We start from the raw sequence: 24,910 nt of genomic DNA, 5'->3' as shown, positions 1-24,910 counted from the left end.
GTTCAGTTGTCATCATTGATTAACTGTAAAGTTCTAATTTTGTTGCATTAAGCTATAGTTATGGAAGCCAGAGAATAAAGCTTATTAAAATTTTGTATAAAGCAAGAATAAATATTTACAGTGATGGTCTTAGAATTAGTCCTTCTAGTAAACTGTGTGCTCTTTAATTTTTAGACCTTTATACTTCTTTGAGGTCCTAGACATGGTCTTGTGAGATTGCAGGATAGCTCAGATATGCATGAAAAACTTGGAAATGGCCATGTTGTCAATTGTCAGATCACTAGATACACATTAAAATCACGTGGGTATAGAGGAGAGAGCATCAGCTGATGGCTTAGAAAACAGGGGTTCTGGTTCTTACAGTTCTATTGCCTAATGTGTCTCTTGGGCCCAGGACATCTTTTGGAAGCTTATCTCCAGGAGCTTGAGAAGAGTGCTGGGATTAGGATGTAATTTCGTAGACTGTATGCTGTCCTCTGGTGGTATTCCACCTGAGTCTAAAGCTACAGCTGTAGTCGTTTTACAACATGATGCTGTGTTCCAGTGCTGACCTACTTCATGGGTATCTAGATAGCTGACCTTTGTGCTATTAACAAGCAATCAGTTGATAAAGAAGCTCAGTGAAGATGGGACCCAGAAGTTTGGGAAATCAGCAGACCCTAATTAGAACCAAGAAGTCACAGTCAGTGGTGAGTGGAGAGAAGTCAATAAATTGATGGATGGATATTCATTTTTATGAATCAGTGTAATTGCTGTCAGGGGGAAAAAAAAAAAAACACCTTAATGCATTTGGGGGAAGGGGGAGAAAAAGGTAGAGCAGATCTACACTTGCTTTCCTTGAAATCTTTGATTCTTTTTTTTACTTCCAGGAGGCCAAGATAAGTAGGCAGGGAGAGCCATATATGGGCCAACAGAACATGCTGGGGACATGAACAGGGCCTTCATGGCAAGGGATGCCCAAAGGATATACATTTAAGTGCCATCAATTTAGAATTTACCCCTCTGCAGGCTCTCTGGTCTGAAAATACTTTGAACTTTTCTAGCTATCAGAATAAGTATAAGAAATTTATTTTGGAAGATAGACTTGAACTTGATTTCTCCTATCTGGGCCTGTGCATTGTTGCTAATTTTGAAATTTGGTGTTAGTTCCCAAGGTCATGTTCCTTAAGTTAGGTTTTTTTACCTCAGTGAGTCAAATTTATTTTTATAAGTGTAGTCTGATAGACTTTTCTCAGTGAAATGGAAAACCTTTGGCTACCCAGCTAATGGGAATTTCTAATCCTCAATAGACTACAAAAACTTACTTCAATATAGATAGGATTTTAAAAAACATTTTATATTAATCAAGAAGTTGTATTCTTTTCCTGCAGTCTGCTATCAGTGTGTTGCCAACACTAGGCAGTCTCCAATTTAAAAACCGAAAGTATTCTTTAAATTAGTTGCTTTTGATTGTCTTTGTTAGGTATGGTGACTGGGTGACCCAGTCAGTGTTCCAAAGTTCATAGATTATTAGAAGTGGCCATGCTTCTGAGTAAAAGTAATCAGCACACATCTGACCAAGAATTTCTAACTACTATGGGTACCATTCTGGGAGAGAAGTAATTTAGAAACTGAAATACTAAATCTTATAGAGGACATTTTGATAGTGTATGGACAAAGGAAAAATGTTTACAATCTGAACTGCCTCAGAAAACCTGGAGGAAATTTTTCCTATATAAAAAACTATGTAAATTTTATAGTGGTATTATTCTCATTCTTTCTGTACTATTACAGAGGCACTATTGCCTATGACAAGGTTTTGATTGAAAGTACAATCAGAATTCTACTCTTAATTATCACGACCACTGTCTTTGTGCTGTAAGTCCCCAGTGGCTTTTCTGGTTAGGGACAGAAATTCCAGTGAGGAAGGTCAGGGATGGAGACTGGAAGCTGGTTGGGGTGAGATGGAGGGAAACATAGCCAGGATGGTGTGAAGCAGGATGGGACTAGAGCATTCTTCAAGGTCTTTTTATCCTTTTTCTCTTTAAAATAATTAATTAGTATGGAATAATAACAGAAAGGTATTTTTTTCAGTCATTGTTTTTGGACACTTGTTGAGCTCAGTCATTCTTGGCAATTCATGTTGCCTTTAGTTCTGAGAAGTTTTCTTGAATGATTTTTTTGATTATTTTTAGATTTAAAAGATTTTAAAATCTTTGACTTTTTCTGTGCTATTTCTTGAGCTCCTACTATTCAAATATTGAACTTCTAGATTACTTTTTTATTTTCTCTCAGTTTTCCATCTTTCTTTTTGTTCTACACCTGAGATATTTTTCAATTTTATTTTCTCTTGTTTCTATTGAATTTTCCATATTTACCATGAATTTCTAAAAAGGTCTATTTTTTAAAGTTCTCTGTCCTTTTTTGGTACCATCTTGTTGTTGGATACCTTACCTCTGAGAATGTTAGTAATAGTTTTTCTTAACATTATCATTTCCCTGCCTAGTCTGTTTCCTCCAAGTTCTTTTGTTTTGTTGTTGTTGTTGTTGTTTTGATCTCTGGCTTTTATATTTATTAGAGTGTTTCTTCAAATGTCTAGTGATTTTTTTTTTTTTTTTAGTTGTCCATTCATACTTTAAACTAGGCACCAGTATAATGCCTTTGGAAGCACTTTGCATGAGAGAAGCTTGTTTTTGTGGGTTTCAGTGCAAGGTGATCAGTGTCCTTATGTCTTTTTTTCCTAAAATTTTTGAGGTTTCCAGAAAAAAAAAATTGATCATTTACTGGAAGTTATTCTGGATGCCTAATGAAGTAAAGGATGAGGGCAGATCCTACTTAATCTGTTTGCAATTTTTACTTAATCCCTTGTTTTTAGCGTGGTACCCCTGCTTTTAAGTGTGTTTGGTGTCCCCTGTTCTAAAGGGTCTTCCTTTCTCCTTTCCAGAGAACAAACTTCCTGTCTTCTCTGGTGTTGGGGGAGGCAGTTGCTCAGCTGTACAAAGTGAGAATCTAGAGGTAACTTCTTCAATGGTCTTTTAACCAATCCTTCTATTTTTAGCTCCACTTTCACAGCCTTTTTCCAAGGTACTCGGATGCCGCAAGTCCTCATACTTTTAAGGCTTCTGTTGTGTAGGTCAGACTGCTTCTTGTCTCTTTCGCCTTTACTGGCTTAGGGCTCTGTTGTCTTGGGCCTGTAGGTCGGTCACCACTACTTCATCTGCTTCCCTGCGTCCTAAACTGTGTTGCTGTTTTCCCCTCTCCTCTTCCGCTCTCTTCCCTTTTTTCACTTTCTTATCCCTTTTTTTTTTTTTTTTTAATTTAAATCCCTCCACTACCATTTCAGAGGAGTTTTTGGAGGCAAAGAAGAAGAATGTGTATGTTTAGTTAGATATCTTTTTGAAACCTAGTTCATCTTTTAATTGACTGGCTTCTATTTTCTATTCCCTTTTTTACCCCCCAAAAGAAGATATGGGTGCTGGATTGTTTGAGATCTTTGAGGTTTGAAAAATCTTGTCAGTTGTCTTTACATTTACATAGTCTATATTTTTGCTGATTTCTCTTCCTCTTTTGACCTGCCTTTAACCTTTTCTCTCTCCCTTTCCTCCTGAGGTACCAGGGGGTCACAGAGGAGAGAAGCTAGCATTTCCCTGTATCATCTTTTAACACATCTTTTTCTTTTTTTAAAATTGTATCTTGTTCTTTCATTATGGTTTCATTGATTCGTCTCTTTATTACACTCACTTCAACAGTCTCTTTCAACCTGTTTTATTTTCTCAAATTTATGGTTTGGTAAACTTCCTGTTTGTTGCACCTGCCAAATCTCCCTCATGGTCGATCATTTCTTTTTGTGATGTATAATTTTCAATTATTTACTCATCTTCAGCAGAATTACTTTTTCCATGGGAATCCTATGAACCCTTGTTTGTTGAGGGGTCTCTAAGGAGCTATTTTGCATTTCTTTCTCTTTTGTATTTACACTAATATCTTAGTTTGGTACTCTCACACCACACAGGTAGTATAAATCTGGACTCTGTATCATTCTGTGCCAATTTCATGGGTCCAGTTTTTCTGGTCTTGCAGTGATCCTTGCTTTACTCAAGGTCTCAGTTCCAGCCCCTGCCCAGCCTGGGCTCTCAAGACCCTACCTAACCCCTAGATGTGAGAGTCCAAGTCTGTATCCCTGTGGGCTGTAAGTGTTAGCGTGTGTCTTTCCACTCTGGCTTTGAGATGGTTATTCTTTTGATACATGGGAAGTTCCTTTTCCTTATTTTAAAACTGATTATGCTATTAAAATTTCAGCTGTTATATTTTAGGTAGATTTTTATACGCTTGATGTACAAAGAAGACACACATCACTGGGTCCGTGTTCTGGAACCATAAGCCATCTCCTTTACATTCTCATTTAGTCATATATTCAATAAACATCTATTAAGTATGCACTTTGTATGAGGCTCTAGAGATTGCAATGCAAATGTGACTGGGCTTTTGGAAGGTGGTAACCCTGAAAGAATGAGGGTGTAAGGTGGGAAGAATATTTCATGCAGAAAGAACAACTTGTGAGGTATGCAATGACTGGTTTGTGAGGGAATCTACAGAACCATTCGGGTTATGAGTATAACACAGGCCCAGGGCTTGTTGGGGAAGGCTGAAAGGTCAGGGTAAAGAAATAGGCTGTGTGATGGAAGGCCTGTGGTGGGGCTAAGCCAGGGAGTCTGGACATCATCCTTGGAGCTGTGAGAACCACCAAAGGCCTTAAACATCAAGTGAGAAGATCAGACTATGCCCTGGAAAGGCCCATCTGAAAGCAGTATGGCAGGGGGTTGCAGCTGAGTCAGACTGGAGGCAAAAACTAAGGCAGAAGCAAATGGGGATAGGGAAAGGAGAACAGATTTGAAAGAACCTTCAAGGTAGGATCTCTGGGAATTTGTGGTGGACTAGATGTAGTGGATGAGAAAACAATGACGTTGCAAAGAGGCAGTCCCCTGGGCCAGGGTCACCCTGGATGTTTTTTGTTTGTTTGTTTGTTTGGTTTTGCCATTTACAAAAATTGAACTCTAACTGCAATGGGTATGGATTGCCCTGTGCTGTTTGCCACAGTCCTTGCCATTTCATATTCTCTGTGACCCAGGTTGACTCTATGTGCCTGGTCCCTGAAGACATGTGAAGTTGAGGGCGTGGTCGAATGACTTCCTTGGAAAGCCTTTTAAATTTACACCTGTTTATCCCCGGGGGTATGAGGAGAGATGGGTGAGGGTGAGCAAGGAGCCACGGCATGGAGGGTAGGGTGACTGCATTCCTCTCTTCTGGTGCTGGCTCTGCTACCATCCCCAGCCTCCAGTTGCCACCCCCATGCCCATCCCAGTACCTTGAGTGAACACTATTGGATTTTCTGCAGGAAAGGGAGCAAAAGGAGGAGGATCTAATCTCCCACAGATGCTTTGAAAAGCTGTTTTTATGCTCCTACTGAATTCCATGTCAGATTTCCAAACTTTCTTATAGCTTTATAGGAATACAGGATTACTTTGACCTCATAGGTGAGTAAACTGAGACAGTTTAAGCAAGCTGGGCACTGCCAATGTGCCCTGGAATACGGCATTGAAGTTTCTTAAAAACAGAGGATAGTAAATCATTGGCCCCATCCTTTACCTAAACCATCTGAGATTTTTTTTTTTTTTAACAGTCCTAATTTACTTTTATGATGGATACCGAAGTGCACATAATATTTTTATTCCCAATAAATGAGCAGTAAATTAGAAGGATTTTGGGCTCTCATTTTAAAGAAGAATGGTAAGAAAGGAAAGGAATGGAAGGTTGTGTGATAGAAATGGAAAGCGTAGGTTGCCTTTCCCAGGCTTCTCGGGCAGATGAAACCAGCGCGGTGCACATCAGCTCAAGCGAGAGCTAATGGAATTTGGAAACATTGAGTGTGTCCTACATTCTTGAGTGCCGCTACAGTGAATCTGTGTCCACGCTCCACAGATTAACCAGGCAAATATTAAAATAGCCTTGCTGGTTCATACTTAGGCAGTTAATCAGTTGAGTGGGAATAGATTAGCTCTGGAGTTTCTGGTAATTGAGTGCTGAGAATAAATTCCCATGGGAAAACAATGGTGATTACTTGTCAGTAGAGCTATGCAAATTTCCTTATTGTAAAGACAGCAGATGGAGTTTTCACATGGTCTTTTCTATTTTGCAGTAGCCTAGGTAGATAGATATTGAAGAAAACCTAGGTGCTAGAACAGTTGGAATTCTGGTGGTTTGTTGTTGTTTTCTTCCTGGAATGATGGGAAACATCTGAGATTGGAATTTCCTTATGCACTTGGGTTTTAATTTCAGCTTCATCATTATTGGTGGTTTGGCTCACATTCCTGAACCATTATGTTTTGGGAATATGAAGAATTTGGGAACTTAATTATACGCAAAAGGCAAAGGTTCCAATTATTTAGGAAATCTGCAGGCTCATTTCATATTTTTAAAGAAAGCTAATGTAGTCAGCATTTATTTTTAATTTTACAATGCAGTCTACATGTTTGAAAACATAGAACATGCTTGAAAGAAAAACAACCCTTTTCCCCTTCTAATAAGTAATATGTTTATCAGAGAAATCAGAAAATACTGAAAAAATGAAGCAGAAGTTATTATAATTCTGTAACACAAAGGTAAGAATTATGAAGTTGATGTATACCATCTAGACTTTCTTCCTGTGGATATTTGTAACACATATGTGTTTACAAAAATTATATTCTGTTTTGTAAACTGTTTATTCATATGACAAAACTATAAATATAAATATCACTATAGATACAGAAATACAGATACAGTACAATTTTTAGTGGAAGCTTAGTATTCTGTTGTATAATGTATTTAATCAATTTCCACTATAGAATTTTTAGACTGTTTCTAATTTTTTGCTGTAAAAAATGATTCTTTGGATTTTCTGATCACTAAATATTTACAAACATTCCATCATGAAATAATTCAAATGAAGGCTCAGAGCGGGGGGATGCAGAATTAGCTGATGTTGCTGGTGGAAGGACTCTCTGTGAAAGGAATAAAACAGTTTTCTGTGTCACACCTTTAGAGAACACCTAGCAACATGATTTATGGTGTGTAGTTGACATGGCTGGTTTCTTTGTCATTGTGTCATATCTGTTTTGTCTACCAAATATTGTCTCTTCTGGAACATTGAAAGCTACTATATTGGAATGGGTCATTCTGGGGTGGGGGCGTAGAAGGAGAGGCTATCAATTGGGTACATTACCACAGGCAGCTGTTTAGAAGGAATACATTTCAGATATTGTGAAATCTAAGTTTATTAAATAAAGTGTGGAAGAGACCAGAAGATGTCATTAAATGAGGCTCTTCTACAGCCTAATGTCTAACAGCCTAAGTGGACGAAAAGGCAAATATGTACACTTCAGCAGGCCCTTCTTCTCATATCTAAGCAAAGTAGGTCAGCACACTCTTAGGTGAAGGGGCCGTTTCATAAGGGATGATTTTATTTGCTCGGAGTTGGACTGTGGAATTGTGAGCACTGCAGGTAATAGCAATTTAAAATAAAGGACAATTTAAAGGTTAAGGCATCAAAAGTAATCTAAAATTTCCTCAACTGTAGATTGAAATAAATATGTAGGTCCTTCAGCTGAAACTATGTTCTCATTATCTAACCATTTTTGTTCTTCAAATATATACGATTGTATGAACTTTGCCTATTTAACTCAACCCTTCAAATGCTAAATTAAAAAAATCTACAGCTTAAATTGGTTTGGAGAAAAGCATTCAGGAGCTATCCAAATTAGAGAATTAAACACCTATCTCACGAGTATTTCAGTGGGCTGCATTGCCTTAAAAGGGCAATTAGGTTAGTATTGATTTTTATGGAAAGTTCTAGTAGATGTAAAGACCTTTATCTGAACTTGAAGCTTTTCCAAAAAGTCAGTCTGTTTCATAATAAACTAACATCAATTCTTGATTTATACAAACATTTTCTGCCTTCTAAACACAAGTTAATAAGTGCTTATCAGAGAAATTAGAAAATACTGAAAGCCCAGTTTGGAGTTATAAAATTTGAGCTAAGTGCTACATGCCCAGCAGATTTTGATCTTGCATTAACTTGGTTATAAGCTATTAAAGTAAAATCATGTATATACTCCACGTTACATTTGCTTTTGTTTTTAGAGATTTGACATGTGAAGCAGAAAGTATAGTTCATCATATGTTATAAGACTAATTATGTATATACTACTTCCTACTTTGATTTGTCCTTATCAGCATTTAGGAACATCTGAAACCCTATATGTTCCTGGTAGTCTTTTCGCTGACATGCTGGCTTGTTTGTTCAATCTTGGGTCCATCATGTATTAAAGAAGTCATAAGAATTCAATTCTTAATTTCATGGCACTTATTTAAAAAGTCTATTGAATCTTCAAGGAAAGAATAAATTACATTCAGTATAATGACTTCTTACATTTTTATGTATTGCTTTGGAAATCAAATGGAATGAGTGGATGGACTGAGGTACTAGGATTGGAGTACAAGTCAGTGATAAAACATTGGATTTTCTGAGCAATTGCTCCATGTCTAGTTGTATCGTGCATTTTGTAATATTCTAATTCTTAAACTTATATCCAGTGTGTAATTCATATGGTAGATTTTTGATAATATAACACTGTCTTATTTTTAGACAATGTCAGGTAGCAAGATAATAGATTCTTTTTGAGTAAGGGCAAAAAAATATTCATAAAGGATGTATTTAGTGATTTTGCTTAGTTAATATTTTTCATTACCAAAATAATTACTTTAACTCATTTTTCTGTTTTAGAGACCTGCTTGGCTTTGATAATTAACTATTTGACAATAGTTTATACGGTGTCATGGCATGTTATCTGATGGCTTTTATAATATTAAGGACTAAAATATCTATTTTAGGAATTGGAGCCAAATTTAATTTAGCAGATTTATTTTTTACTAAGTTCAGACCAGATAGAAAATCCTGCTGTGTTTAGAATCTATAATGAACATGTACTGTTTTCTTGCCTTTTATCCTAATGGATACCACTGTGTTTTAAAAACATTTTTTAGACTGTCCTTCATACATTATCAAATCAGTGAGGCCATTGAATATTTTGCAGAGAGAGAGAGCCCTGAAAAGCATCCTGGGTCTCAGTCTAGCCCCAAGGCTAACTTTTTGCTATATGTGAGATTTTAGACCAATCACAATCTCACCAAACTATTTCCAAAAATTACAGATGAATGGGAGTTTAAGCATCCCTTCTGTCTCATGAATTTTGTAATATTTTGGAATAATGAATTTATATACAGTTTTTACTCTATTATTTCTTCCCAGTTCTGAGAAATAAGTCTGATAATTTGGGCTATATGTTATTTTTTTTAACATTCTCCCAATAATGGATTCCAGATAGCTTTTCCAGGTGATGGTGGTAGTTGTGTTTTCCGAGCCCAGGCCAACATACAGTCTTCTGGGCCTAGATGTGAAAACACTTTGCCTTTCCCTTTTCGGAAACACCACAATATATTCTAAATTGAATGTGTGGGTCCCGGGGAAAGTAACTCTCACCTTTCCCTCTACAGCTGGGCTCTAGGGTCTCTGAGTAAGTCTCCACCTCTTAGCAGTGGCCTTTGAAACACTGAGTAGCTGTCCAGCAGTTCACTTTCATAGCAGTGAGCATTTCCCCTTTTGCACGACTTCAGCATCAGCTGCAGGAGAACAATATGCCTGCTGTTATTTTCAAGCTTCAAAACTTGCTTGAGAAATAAAGATTTATTTCCTCACGAAATTTGGAAGGTTGGTTTTACTCATGTGTGTCAAAATGATGAGGCTTTAAAAATGTCATTTAGAAGTGGCAGCTTTGATAAATATTTATGAAATGTCACCATGGGCCCAGTGGGGCGTTAGAAAAGAAGTAGGATATTAAAAAAAGACCAGGGCATACTTCTTGGAGTAATTAATAGCTAGTATTCTTTTTACATGATTGGATCCTCATTGCAGTGGGAGCCTGTGTGGAGATAGGTATGGTAGTTGTTAATTCCATTTTCCAGAGGAAACTGAGGCTTGGCAAGGTTAAAGGATTTTGTCAAGAAGGGAAGTGGCCAAGCTGGGTCTCAAACACAGGCTTGTTGACTGACATGGCTAATGCTCTTTCTATATACCATGTAACACAAGGCTGTTAAATTATATCGTGTGTCATAGAGATTCGTGGTATAAGGAAGTCAGGTAGAAATTCAAAGAATTTTGAAGTGGAATGGCCAGGTAAGGCTTTGCAGAGAAGGACCTTAAAGACTAAGGGAAGTATCCGGACTTGTTGAAGAGGAGTAGTTGGATTCCAAGTTGATGGGAATCACAGGGGTTCTCTTAAGGAAGGAATGATTTTTTTGTCCCAGTTAATTAATGGAAGCCGTTAATTTTTCTTGCCATCCCTTCAAGAGTTTTTCTGGCTCTCAGAAACTACCTGCTGGGCTTGCCTTTGCAAGATTAGTGTTCATTTAGGTGGATGCTTATATTAAATTGTCTTCTATCATTTGATTTTTTTTTTTTTTTCTGTTTTAAGGTTTATTATCTCTTAAGAGGAGATGATGTGACTGTTCCTCCCATCAGAGAGAAGTGAAATAACACCTTGGCCTTGGTCTGGTCTCTGTGGTTCTGAGGGGGTTTCCCGTCCTGGCAGACTCCCTGGGTTGGGCAAGGGGGAAAATGCAGAACTTACGTGAAAAGGCTATGGTCATTTCCCTTGGGCCTGAACTCTCCGTGGAAGACTTTTCTTTAGAGTTCTCATAACCACTTCACGATGTTGAGGGCTCCGTTGGCTGTTGTCCTACTGCTGAGGAGTATTTGAGGAGAGGCCTCGGGTCTGAGGCCAAGGAGATCCCCTCTCCTGCACGACCTCTTGCCAGAACTCCCATTTGGCGTGTGTGTCTTCTCGACACTCTAGGCAATACTGGTGGCAATTGAAAGTCCTCTGCAGTGGTTTTTAAGTGGTCAGAGATTCACTTTGGTTTTATATTTCTTTTTGGAGAATGCCTGTCTTTTTCTTCTTGCCCATCCAAATTGTTTTAAAGCAGTTTTCAGTATCAGTGACATTTTTAGGAGTTTTGTTTTCCATTAAACCAGCTACGTGTTGCTAGGTCTAAGGAATATTTCTGAAGATATTGAGCAGGTATTGACTGAGCACGTTCTGAGGTTGTAGTTCGTCCACACTCACTCGTGGGCTTTGGTGGGGGTGGTCTAGACAGACACTTAATCACGAGAGGGTGTGATACTCAAAGAACTGCGGACACTCAAAAGAGAGAATGCCTTGTTCTTTTGCAGGGTCTGGAATTTCTTTTAAAGCTATTATTGCCATTTGATTGGTTATCATTTGGACTAGAAAACTGGGAATGGACCATCCTCATTCCCAAGACAGATTTTGGGGTTCAGTAGAGATAAGTCGAATAGAAAAAAGGGCAGAGAGTAGGACAGCCTTGATGAAGTCAATTTGAGAAATCCTGGTAGGAGTTTCTTTACTGGAAGATTTTCTTGAGCTTTTAACATCCTAGTTGTACTGCTGTCCCCGGGAGAGATTATAGTATGCAGTTCCTAGGCTTATTTGCCTACAGATTTGTTTTTTTTTTTTTTTTTTTTTTTTTAAAGCATGAAACATTCTACCAGATATTATTCCATAGAAACATACTTAGGGAAATAGTCTCATCAGTAATTTTCAGCTCTTAAACCTCTAGATCTGTGTAAGCTTTTTGCAATTAACGTAACATTGATCATTTGAGGAAACAAATAGCCCACTGGCAGGGCTTTTCCCTAGTGAGAGATAGTGGACGGTGGCTATTGGATATGATAGACAGTTTGAGAAGGAAAAAAAGGATATGGATGCCAATGGAGACCCTTTGAAAATCACTGCTTTTTGAGCTAGGTTATATTTTGTCAACTTTCATATCTGGTTTCTTAGTTAAGTACTGACAACAACCCTATGAAAGAAATACTTCGTTGTCATTGTCCCATTTTACAGGTGAGTAAGCTGAAGCTAACATAATGGGTTATGAATACATGGGCGATGCTGAGAGGGAACCTTGCTCCGCCTTCTGCCAAAGGCCATGCTTCATTAACTATGATGATTTTTTTTAGTATTAGGTCTTTTGTTTTTAAGTTTTCTTTTTATTTTAAGTGTTCATTATAAAAGTAATATGTGCTTATTAAAGAAAAATAGATGGGAGAAAAATAGAAAATACCCCCAGAACTATCAAGTATAGCTTCAGTTAATATGTGATGTATTTCTTTCCAGTTGTTTTATGCAATGTTGTACAGGTTGAATATTCCTTATCCAAAATGCTTGGGACCAAAAGTGTTTCAGATTTCAGATACTTTTTTTTCCCGGATTTTGGAATATTTGCAGAATTCATCGGTTGAGCACCCCTAATCCAAAAATCTGAAATCCTAAATGCTCCAATGACCATTTTCTATGAGTGTCGCATTGATGTTCAAAAAGTTTTGGATGTTGGAGCATCTTGGATTTTTAGATTAGAGATGCTCTGCCTGTATTTGTTAGCCATGATTGTGGTTATAATATATACATTATTTATATATATTTATACATAAATTTATAAAATTTTGAATCCTGCCTTAGAATCTTCCTTACACATATGCCTTTTGTTTATTGTCACATAGTTGGCCAAATATTTTAATAAATAAATATGCTGAACTAGGACTCAGAAACTTGTAACTCTTCTATACAGGTTGCCATTTGACTGTGGGAACGTTCCTTGACCTTTCTAAATCTCAGATTCTTCACTTACAAATGAAGGAATTTGATCAGATTCTTTATTTTCAAACTGGGGTTCCACAGAACCCCGGGGGACTGGAAATAGAAGGATCGGCAGTAGGCAGGAGCGTGGCCCTTCACTCCACCTGTGCTTCCACCTAGGCAGCTGCGTTTATAACTCTTTTATATATTTGGGGCTTAAGCACATTTGGAAAAGGGGCTTCACTGATTTTTTGGTACGAGAATCTATAATTGTTATACCAGGTGATCTTGAAGCTCAGCATTTCTATGATCTTCTATGCCATTAAGTTGCTGTGTATTATGTATATTTTTAAACATTCTTCACCAGACAGAATGGTAGATTAAAAAGATTCGCCATATTCTTTCAAATTATCTTAGGAAGCCTGTAAGGACGAAGAGAATCACTGGTCTATGGTGAGCAATGTCCAAAGCACTGTGGAGTTATTTCTTAGAAAATGTACCGTTGGCAATCCTGTAAAACATGTCTCCTTCAACCTTACCCATTTTCAGATACAATGTCATGCTCTGTCATGGAAGACTAATAACCAGGGAATCAGTGGTCCCTGTAACAAATACACGTTTGAAAACTGTAGTGTTCACCAGTAACTGGTTTTCCATTTTCCTTGTGCATGTCAAGGCTTTGCTTTTTCAGGGAGTTGATCTGGAAGTCCCAGTATCCTGATCTTTTCTCTCTTGCCTCCACAGAAGGAAGAGTCCCATTCAAAAATGAGGTGAGTTAATGCTCGGGCACTCAGGAACCCTGGAGAGCTACATGAGGTGTTTAAAAACTTCCTTGACCATCTTGCCAAACAAGTCTCTGCTCATGAGGCCCGACAGGATGAGTGAGCCCAGGCGAGACGGCGTCCTGCCCTGTAGGAACGGTGACTGCTGACCTGCTGAGAGCGAGCTCGGCCTGCCTGCTGTCTGCCAGTACCATGAAGGAGGTGGTGTTTTGGTCACCCAAGAAGGTGGCAGACTGGCTGCTGGAGAATGCTATGCCAGAATACTGTGAGCCCCTGGAACATTTCACAGGCCGGGACTTGATCAACCTGACCCAAGAAGATTTCAAAAAACCCCCGTTGTGCAGAGTCTCCTCTGACAACGGGCAGCGGCTCCTGGACATGATAGAGACCCTGAAAATGGAACACCACATGGAAGCACACAAGAACGGCCATGCCAACGGGCACCTCAGCATCGGCGTAGACGTCCCCACACCCGACGGCAGCTTCAGCATCAAGATGAAACCCAACGGAATGCCAAACGGATATAGGAAGGAGATGATAAAGATCCCCATGCCAGAGCCAGAGCGCTCCCAGTACCCCATGGAGTGGGGCAAGACTTTTCTGGCCTTTCTTTATGCACTTTCCTGTTTTGTTCTCACCACAGTGATGATCTCGGTCGTCCATGAACGAGTACCTCCTAAGGAGGTGCAGCCTCCACTACCGGACACGTTTTTTGACCATTTTAACCGGGTGCAGTGGGCCTTTTCTATTTGTGAAATTAACGGCATGATCCTTGTAGGACTCTGGTTAATTCAGTGGCTGCTCTTAAAATACAAGTAAGTAAAGTAAAGCTCTATGATTCAACGATTGTGGGGTTTGCACTCCTGACATCTAATTATTATTTAGAAATGAGATTTATCGAGTAGTTGGAATCAACACGTAATAATTCCTTTTTTTATTTCTTTTTTAACCACATGCCCTGTTGAACTAACTCACTCCCTGGCAGCTTTAAGCAAATGCTGTGTTTGTTGCTTGTTTTGCACAAAATTCATATAGAATGACTTGGATGGAATGTTAGAGATGATGTTCTGTTTTCACTTAACAAGAAGGAAAATCCTCAGATGTCTTCAGAGTGCAGGCTATTGAACAACTGATAAACCACCTAGTTTTGGTTGGTTAATTAACCCATTAAATATGTTGTTGACACTTGGCCTCTAAGCACTGTGAATTGCTGTGTAGTGTTTCCCACATAGAGTCAGATATCTGGAACCCTGGCAATATGGATTTAAAGATGTTTCACACATAAAATTCAGAATGGCTGGGGTTGTGGAGAAAGGGATACCCTCAGGGTAGGTGGGACTCAGATGAGCCTGAATGAATTCCCACCTTCTAGTGTGTGGCACTTAAAGCAGTATGTGGCTATCCCAATTCCAGTTTCCTAGGGTTTTAAGTAGGCACCTCCCGTTTAGTTTCAGGTGCATCCAAAGTGGCTTTTGCATCCCAAGCTCTAAACTCAGCGTGGAACCCCTCAGGCAGGCTGTTTACTTGGGTCACCCACAGCCAATAAACACCTACATTGCCCTTTCATTGGTGTCTGATTTTCCCTTTCTTGGAACATCTTTATGGCTTCCACGCATGGGGGTTGGAGCAGGGTTGGTTACAGAGCTGAGTTTCTCTCTGATGATGGACTGTGTTTCATGACCCACAGCATGGTTGAATGTTGAGGAAATCATCTTAAATCAAGAAAACAAAATGTAGACTGAGAGTTCATGCTGAACTTTCTTGGACAGACATGATGAGTTTTTTCCTGTTATGTTTTATGAGAACTGTGTTTTTTTAACTGTATACATTATTATCTACAAATGGAAATTAAAAGCAGTTCCTGACTCTTTTACAGAGAAGGACTGTCTTAACTAGTATAAAGGAAGTAATTTAACTGGCCAGTGTTTATTTGGGGTTGGTTTGACAATCCTAGAGTTTAAGCTAACTTTGAAATAGAATTGATGGTCTGGTCTGCATTTGATTTGGTGAAGGACCTTTTTTGTTGCTTTAGTTTTAAGAGACTAAGTAGACAGGAATAGGCTTTATAAATATGAGGTGCTCAAAATTTATTAAATACTTTCGTTCTTTTGGCTGCCGAACTTCAGTCCTACTTTTGATTTTTTTTTTTTTTTTTTTTTTTTTTTTTTTTGAGACAGGGTTTCACTCTGTTGCCCTGGCTAGAGTGCGGTGACATCATCATAGCTCACTGCAAACTCAAACTTTTGGGCTCAAACAGTCCTCCTGCCTCAGCCTCCTACGTAACTGGGACTGCAGGTGCACGCCACCATGCCTGGCTAATTTTTCTATTTTTTTTTGTAGAGACAGGGTCTCGTTCTTGCTCAGGCTGGTCTTGAATTCCTGAGCTCAAGCAGTTCTTCCACCTCAGCCTCCTGAAGTGCTAGGATTACAGGCATGAGCCACCATTCCTGGCCTTCTTGACTTTTAAACTTTTTTTCCTAAAAACCCATTGGAAAAAAATGCTAGTACTTTACAAAGGCAAGGTCACCTCAAATTATGCTTTCTGGGTTTTTCCTGATGTTTGTTGTTTTGTTTCTGTGAGTTTTCTGGTTTTTTCATCAAAATTTTTACATGCAAGGAAATAATTTACTGCCCCAGAATATAATTTTGAGTAAGTCGTAATAGGGATAAGTCCGAATCTTTCACAGAACTGTTACTTTTAAGTAATTTTATTCTTGTTCTAAGAAAGTGTCCTAACTACAGGACTAATTTCTTTAATGTTTATTATTTTGTATATTTTTCCTAGCAGGGAATTTTCCTCAAATGTGTTTATCTTTAAGCTTCCTGATTTTGTGTTTTCCTGGTATTTATTTCCAATACTATAGTCATTTATATATTTAAATTATTCAACAGCAGTAAAATTGTTGATTTGTGTCCTGGACAGAATTAACCCAGTATTAGCATGCAGGCAGCCGTGACCTAACATGCTGGTGTGGGCGAAATCCGAAATCTTAGGAGCCTTGTTTTAATCACAGATAAAATAAGGGCCTCTCAGTCTAGATTATTTCTGTTGTCCTATACAACTGTGTTTTATTTGATCCTAACATTATTGGATAAACTAATTATGTTTGAATTTTATTAGCTTCAGAGTGTTTTTATCCGGGATGTATCCAACTAAGGATTCTTTAAAGTCCTCTCTGGTTTCCAACTCTGGCAGATAGGAATGTGAGAAATGGAAGCAGACTGTTGTCTGATAACCCTAAGCATCTTCCTACCCTGTTGCTCTACTGGGGTACATCTCTGGCTTCCCATCGCTCTCGTTGTGACCTCTCGTCGGTGTCTGTGGCCTATCAGGCGTGTCAGAGGTAGAGAGAAGGATACAGATGACATGTCAGGCAGTGAGTGTGGATGAACTACCTTTCCCTGGCTCTCATAAAGAAGAGAAAATTTTTGTAGTGTCAGAGAGACCCCTGTTTCTGGTTAATTGGTTACTGTGGTGTAGTCATTGTATTTATCTGGCATTTTGGAGAAATGAGTCTTTCTGGTTATGGGATATTCCGTTTAACAGAGAGTTAACCTCTCCCTCTTTCTGTGTTTGACTCTTCTGAGCCTTGAGCTTTCTACAACTTCCATAGGAGCTTTGCCACCAAGGATCCCATTTTACACAGCTCCTCAGAATTAAGCCTGTTTGGACAGTAATTTCCAATGGGACATTTTACTTTGATTTTAAGAGGCCTGGAGCCCTTAAAAAAAGATCAGCCAATCCCTTCTCACTTCAGCCTCTTCTACTTTTTAGAGAAGAAACAGAGGTTGGAACCGTAGAGGATGACTTACTGAGAAATGAGATCACTGGAATTTGGCCAGCAACCCCTAACAGCAAATCCTTTAACCAATGTTTGAGGTGCTGGAAAACCTTGATGCTGAATTTGTAAAATTGTGACATTTGGTTTTATCCTTGTATTGTATATAGTTGTCCTTTACTGTCAAACATAGGTTTTGATTTTTTTGTACTTTAATTTTTCCCCTCCTTTCATTCTTAACATCTGTATATGTTTATATATACATATATCCACATGGGATTCCCATGACATTTTGAACTGGAAAGCAACAATAATGCCTGTCCTTGAGAACTTTTTTTTGGTTTTTAAAATTGTAAATAATGTTGTCTCCCCATTTAGAATTGGACTTTCAAGCCACTGACTAGGAAAAATCCCTGGGAAATCTCTGCATTTGTGTCAGACTTCACTGCAAAACAGGTATCCCTTGTTTTAAGAAAGCATGATACAGAATATATTAAACTTACAGATTCGATAAAGCCTGAAGACTTAAGGACTATTCGTGCATGGCTAAATCATGGCTAACACGGTGGCACCTATGTGTGATACGTGTGGCTCAGCTCTACTGGGACATTATAAACGCCTGACAGAGCAAGCCAAGGAAGAGGACTGTAGAGTTTCCAAGTCGCCAGAGAAATCATTATGACTTGGTATGATGATCATAGGTGCCTCAGACTCAGTTTATCTAAAACTGGATTTATCTTTTTCCTCTAACTCGTTCTTCCTCTTGTCTGGCCAGTGTCATTTCCTAGAAACCTAGAACTCCTCAGTTCCTTGTATCCAGAAAGTCATTAAGTTCTGTCAGTTCTAATTTTAAATTAGATACGTCTCCTCTTTCCCTTCCTATTTAGTGCTCCGGAGCTAGTACGCAGATGGAGAAACAACGCATTAGCTTAAGGTCCTTCAAAATCCAGTCCCAACCTGACCTGCCTTGTCTCTAGCTACTCCACAGTTTTCCTCGAACACTTTAAATTCATCTCATACTGCATTCGATTAGTTGTGTATGTGTCTCTTTCGATTTTTAAGTTCCTCAAGGGAAAAAAAACTAGATCCTATTCATCTTTATATCCCAGGGCCTGGCACAGAGTCTGGCATATAGAAAGTGCTCATTTAAAATTCATTTATTCGTTCATTTGTATTTATTGAGCAACCTACTAAGTGCCAGGTACTTACAAACCCTGGGGATGCTGCAATGAGCAGGGGACCCCAATGCTCTCATGAAGCTTATATTTGGCCAGAGTAAGGCAGGCAGTAAACAAATGAATATATGTCAGCTAGTATGAGGGAAATGGAGAAAAATAAAGCAGTATAAGGGGGTAGCAAGTGTTGGAGTTAGTGAGGAAGGGGTGGTATTTTAGATGGAATGATTGGAGAAGGCCTCTGATGAGATGACAGTTGAGAAGACACCCGAGTCAAATAAGGGAGATTCGTGCAGGTGTTTGGGGGAGAGCAGTCCAGGCAGGAGAACAGCTAGTGCAGAGTTTTGAGGCTTAATTGAGGTACAGTCAAGGGCCTGGATAGCCGAATGAGTTGGGGAGAGCCCTGATACAGGAGGTCAGTGAGGTCTGGGCCGTGGATAAGGAGTTTGGGTTTTATTCCCAGTGTGGTATTAAGTCATTAGGGAAGAATAGTAAGAACAGACTGGCAGTTTAAAACAATGGCCGTGGCTGCAGTGTAGAGACTTAGGGAAGCAGAAGCTGAAGCAAGGGGCCTGGTTAGGACACCATTGCAATAGTTCAGGGAGAAGGTGATCATGACTTAGACTCAGGTCACATTTGTGCAATGAATAAATTTTGTGCTGGGTCATAGGAAGGGCTGATCTCTTTCTAGAAGCTGTGGCTTCTATTACATTTAGAGCTGCTTGTCTTTCATAGCTACAGGGCTGGCTTCTGTTGCAGTATCTTTCTCATACAAGGTTTTTGGGTCTCTCTGTGAATCCTTGATTTGTATATGGACTCTAATGCAGAGGTGACAGTAATTTGGGGGAATCGTACAAATCTGCTTAACTATATTTTACTTCAGAGCAAAGTCAAGTCACGTGTATATCCTGATATGTGTTTTCTACCATAGCTGCTTTTGGGTCAGACATTTACCTAAAAGTAGTTTAAGTCAGTTCGGTGGGGAAGGAGCGGATTGTATAAATGTGAAATAAATGTTGCAGGGTATATTGGTCCACTGGTGGTGAAAAGATTTGAAGAAAAAAAGAAAAGAGCCATTGGACAGTTGGGATTTGGGGTGGGATTGAGAGAGCTTAGTGGTAGATTTATTTGGGGGATGGGATAGAACATTCTGGCATAAACAGTTGCATAGATTTATGGAGAGACTGGTGAGATGGAAATGGTCACTGATTAGGTTCTTTGAAAATTGATCCCATGCCGAAAGGGAAGGAACTAGAGAAGCAAAGTGGTGACAACAGATCTTGCTTAGGACCTGCTGTGACGTCTCTGTTTAGAGCTGTTTCTAGGAGCTTTGATGATCCTGCAGGAAGGAATAGATACAGTTTTCCAGTGTGGCTTTTCTGGGATTATACTCCGAGACACCGGGATGGATTTTTAGATGTTTACCAGTACTCCGTATTTTATGTTCAGAGATCACTTCAGGAAAGACTTATTTTATATTTTAACCTTTGATAAAGCCTGTGGTTTTGGTGACCTTAATTATTAGGTGGGTATCGGCCAACATAAGAAAGTTTATCTATAGCATTTCTCTTCTGTGAATGGAATCTCATTTCCAAAGATACAACCTTTGTGCTGTTTGGCAACTGTGCTGTCAGATGCTAATTTGATCGGTTTTAGTTTGTGTTTTATTCAATAGATTAGACTCTCCACTAACATCTTTCATTTTACCCTATTTTAATTCCATCAGTGCTTCTTTGCACATTAAGTTGATTGGATCAAAATACTTACTCTTTCCTCTCCTGTTCCCCAAGTAGTTTATGACCACAGATACTGTCAACATTTTTTCCATTGTTTTTATGTCTTTGATGGTTATAATTAAGTAACGTTCTTAATAGCACTTAATATAGAGCATTTGATAGGAATCAAGTCTCCCTGGGTTACTATTCAACAGAAATTTATTTTCTAAGTTCCAAAAGAGCCTTTTCTTAAGGACTTTTCATTTTATTATAAATTAGCCTTATGCTGTAGACCACAAGGGTAGTCTTTGCTGGAACTTCAGAACATCTTTACGTTCATTTATTTACCAAGAATTGTTGGAGACTGTGTGCTAGGGATACAGCAGCTTGCAAAACAGTTGCATGGGGGTTACATTCTGGGGAATGTTTGGTCTCACAGTGACATCTCAGTTTTTCAGAGTGTTTTGTCCAGACTCCATTCATGTATAAAACTCAATAAAGACAGAATTCTCTCATGTTACTGCAGCTTTTTTTGACAGCTCTCCCATTATTTAATTGGCTGATAAGTTGTCATATTCCTCTCCAGCGATTAAGCAAGATAAGAGTTCAGGGATTGTCTCTTCCCCTCCTTTCTCTTCCCCCTGCACATATAGCTGCATCAATTATGTGCTTACTCAGAGTCTGTTTTATTCTGTTTTTCTTCTTCATCCATATTGTCAAAAATCATTATCACCCTATTCAAGAGGCAGATTCCAAACTAGATGACGTCTAAGTAACAAGAATTTTATATGTGCATTGTGTCATTGATTCAATCAACCCTTAAAATAAATAGTTGTATTCTTCTCTCTCAGTAACAATAACTGAGGCGTGGAGAAGCTATTGACTTACCCAGCATCCCACAATGGCATATTTTGGGGATTGAAGGCTCTTCAGTATAAATCCAGTCTAGAAATTTCCCAGGCACCTGTCCTCTGGAAATATATTTTCTTAGCAGATATAGTGGCATAGATTCTATGTGCATAGGATAGGTAGAATAAAAACAGATCAGGTCAGTTTTTAATAATAAGGTTTGTGTGTTATGTTCCATCTGGGAGACGTGTGCTCTAGGATGGTCCTGCCAACCCTGATAGTTGTCACGTCTTGCTTCTCCCCTGTAGGTTGTGGGAAATGTACTTAGCTGACTGCTGTCCTGAACTGTCCAAGGTGTGGCGTTGGCCCTACTCACCACCAGCCTGGACATTCCCTTTGCCACCAGCGTCAATCAATTTCTCCACTGAAGCCTACTGACCTGGGGTGCCCAACCTAATTCTTTTTCTTTTTGTTTCTAGCACCTTTTCTCTCCTCCCTGTGATTCCAACCTATAATCTATCTAGGCTCAGAGCCTGGGGCTCAGATCCTGTTTTTTTCCTTTCCTGGGAACCTTCCCTGTCCCCTTCTCTTACCAGATCACCTGAACCTTGTAGCCTTTTGCACGCCTCTACTTTGCCTCCTTTTTCCTCTTGTTTTTTCTTCACCCCACATCTGGTCGCTCTGTAAATCTCACCCTTCTCACCATCTCTGTTGCTGCCATAAGTCTAACCACTGTCACCTCTTACCTAGGTTAACCTGCTTTTGCTTCTGTTAAGTTTGCGGTCCCAACCCCTGGGCTGTGGACCGGTAGCAGTCCATGTCCTGTTAGGAACCGGGCTGCATAGGTGAGCAGTGGATGAGCAGCAAAGCTCCATCTGTATTTACAGTCGCTCCCCATCGCTGGTATCACTGCATAAGCTCCACCTCCTGTCAGATCAGCGTTGGCATTAGATTCTCACAGGAGCAGGAACCCTACTGCAAACTATACATGCGAGGGATCTAGGCTGTGCGCCCCTTATGAGAATCTAATGCCTGATCTGAGGCAGAGCTGAGCCGGTGGTGCTAGCGCTGGGGAACGGCTGCAAATACAGATTATTCTGAGCAGAGAGGTTTGACTCTACAATAAGTGTAATGTGCTTGAATCATCCTGAAGCCATCCCACTGTACCCTCCTCCCAGAAAAATTATCTTCCATGAAACTGGTCCCTGGTGCCAAAAGGGTTGGGGACCACTGCATTGAGTGATTTGTCCCCTTGATGGCGTGAGTCAGCATATATCACTCTTCTCCCGCCTCACAGAGTGGCAAAGCCAGTGTCTTCGTGGTGATCAAGGAGGTCCTCGCAGACCACTGCCACATGCACTCTGCTCTCTGACCCCCTTGATTATTGACAAACAGCAGCACACACTAGCTTCTGTACTCTTCTCCCGCAGGTATCCTCATGGTTGACCCTCATGCACAGGTAGACCTGCTCTGACCAGCTGAAACTGTCACCTCCCTTCTCCCAATGACACTCTGCCTTACTTTTACCCTTTAGTGCTTATCCAACATGCTCTATATTTTACTTATTTATTTACTTGTTTATTTTCTGCCTCTTCTACTAGAACACAAGCACCACGAGGCAGGCTTTTTGTCTATTCTGTTCACTACTGTGTTCCCTGTACTTAGAACCATGCCTAGCACGTATATATTTGTTATGTGAATGAATAAATAATAATAATAGCTGCTAACATTTATTAAGTGTTGCACTATACTAATTCCTGTGCTTAGAATTCAATGTTAGCCACTGCCAGTGATGTATTTGTTTACTGTATTTTTGGAAACCATCTGTAAAATGATAGTGTTTTACTTTTAAGGGTAATCCATTAGCCCAAGAGCAAATATTAATTGTTCAGTTCTGCTAGCTGTGACTGAAGAGGCCCCTAAGAATATGATTCAGGGAGGGTAAGTTTTGATGAAGGGAAGGAATGAGGAAAGACCTGGGTGTGTTTGTGTGTGTCTATATGTATAGAGAGAGAGAGACACACACACACACATTTGTACTATATATATGCATATACATAGTTGTGTTCTATGTACATATACACTCATAGTTATATCACACATATATGTACGTGTGTGTATATATTATTTTTGTTGATAGCCTAAAATACCAACAAAGAAATGTAACTCCTTTTGTTTGCACGGTTTTATGTAGCAGTTTCTGGAGGATTCTTGATTTTAATTCTTTATAACTATCTCAAGTAGATTGTATTGATGTTTTCTTTCACATTTTAAAAGGGGGGGAACATTTTTCCTTTACTTTCTGTTATAATCTGTATTTAAATCAGGAAATGATTTTTTTTTAAAAAGCAGGTAGAACAGGAGCAGTTTTATAATGTGATCTCTTCTTTGTAAATTCCCCAAACAAGTAGGGATCATTTCCTGAACTTGACTATTGCATTATCTTGCAGATTTTTTACACAGGGCTTAGAAAAAGAAAAAAAAAATTTTTAACTTGACAATTTCACTAGTGAGAAGAATAGCTAATTCAAAGTCTGAGAACTGAGTTTTGGCATTGGGGGGTGCATTAAAGTACCTGAGGCTGTGTTGGGGGGAGCCCTACAGGGCAGCAGGGAGACAGGGAGAAGAGAGAGGGGTGGAGGGAAGCAGAACTCACAGTGCCAGTCTGGGCGGGGGGGGGGGGGGGGGGGGGGAGGGTTTACCGTCCTAGTTGGAGGAATGGAGCAATCTCAGCTCCATTTTAAATGAAAATGTGAATGCAGAAAAGATGCAGAATGCAGGGACAGTGAGCATCAGGGCAGATTACTCCCGGCAGATATATGAAAGGGTTTTAGAGGACAAATATCTGTAGAAAAAAGTAGGAAAGGACTGTTGGAAGGAGTAAGAAGTAAAGCTCTGAAGCGCAGAAATGCATCCTCTGCCAGTACTGCCAGTCATATTACAGGTGCTGTTTTAAGTCTCCCTGGGACTAAAAGACAAGTAAACACAACTCTTCTTGAGAGCTTCCTCTAATAGAGGGGATAAGACTTCACTGCTGTTGGTAGTGGTGATAGTAATAGTCTCACTATTAAAGATGCCACATGATAGAAACAACATTCTAAAGTGATTGGGAGGATGAAGTAGCTCTATCCAGTTGGGGACATCAAGAAGGCTTGTGGTGGATGATAGGATTATAGCAGACAGGATAATGGGAGAGGCCAGGGAACAAGACTGGCAGGCAAAAGCAAGAAACAGATTGTGTTTAGGAACAATAAGTGTCTCCCTTTGCCCAGATCAATGAAGTTCATGTTTGCAAGGGGAGACTGAGGAAGTGTCATGTGGAAGGGAGTTGAAGGGCCTTGCGAGCAATTGTCACAGTTCAGGGAATTCAGGGGCTAGTAGCAAGGAATTAAAGGGAGGAAGACAGATTTTGGAATCTCTGGAGTTAGCTTCATGTTGGGGTGGGGAACACTGTTGGGAGGGCTGTGAAGAAATTAAAATAGGGTGGAGTGGAGAGGAGCAGGGACTTATCTAGAGCAGGCGATCTGGGAGATGACCCCAGATACAGTATCAGTGACAGGCAGAGAGAATGGCCTGCACCAAAAGCTCTCTCTAAGGCAGGAGGGACTTTGCAAGGTGTGTTCAGAGAGCACTAGGGCATGGGGTGAAGGTGGAGTCCTAGAGAATGGTGGGAGGGAGGTGGGAGAGAGGCCACCAGATCTAGGGCATCAGGGTCTTGGGAAAGGATTTGGATTTCATTCAAAATACATTTGACAACTATTGGAAGGCTTTGAAAGACATACTCTATTTAAATGTTTCAAAAAAGATGATCCTGGCTGCTCTCTGCAGAATGGATTTGAGGGAAATGCCTTAGTCCGTTAGAGCTGCTATAATAAAATGCCG

At 39.6% G+C, this 24,910-nt stretch overlaps 1 protein-coding gene across 5 annotated transcripts in view; it reads left to right on the top strand.

The window, feature by feature from the left end:
* SGMS1 (sphingomyelin synthase 1) overlaps positions 1–24,910 on the top strand; it is a 285,145-nt gene that overhangs the window by 230,630 nt on the left and 29,605 nt on the right. For all 5 annotated transcript variants that reach the window (XM_069459845.1, XM_069459846.1, XM_069459848.1 and 2 more), the window contains one exon: positions 13,473–14,325. In XM_069459845.1, coding sequence (XP_069315946.1) covers positions 13,703–14,325 — 623 coding nt within the window. In that variant the 5' untranslated portion in view covers positions 13,473–13,702. The remainder of the gene's footprint in view (positions 1–13,472; positions 14,326–24,910) is intronic.

This window comes from Eulemur rufifrons, chromosome 28 (assembly GCF_041146395.1).
Source record: "Eulemur rufifrons isolate Redbay chromosome 28, OSU_ERuf_1, whole genome shotgun sequence".
Lineage (NCBI taxonomy): Eukaryota > Metazoa > Chordata > Mammalia > Primates > Lemuridae > Eulemur > Eulemur rufifrons.
Note: the sequence above shows the minus strand (reverse complement) of the source record. Positions and strands in the feature narration are given on the sequence as shown.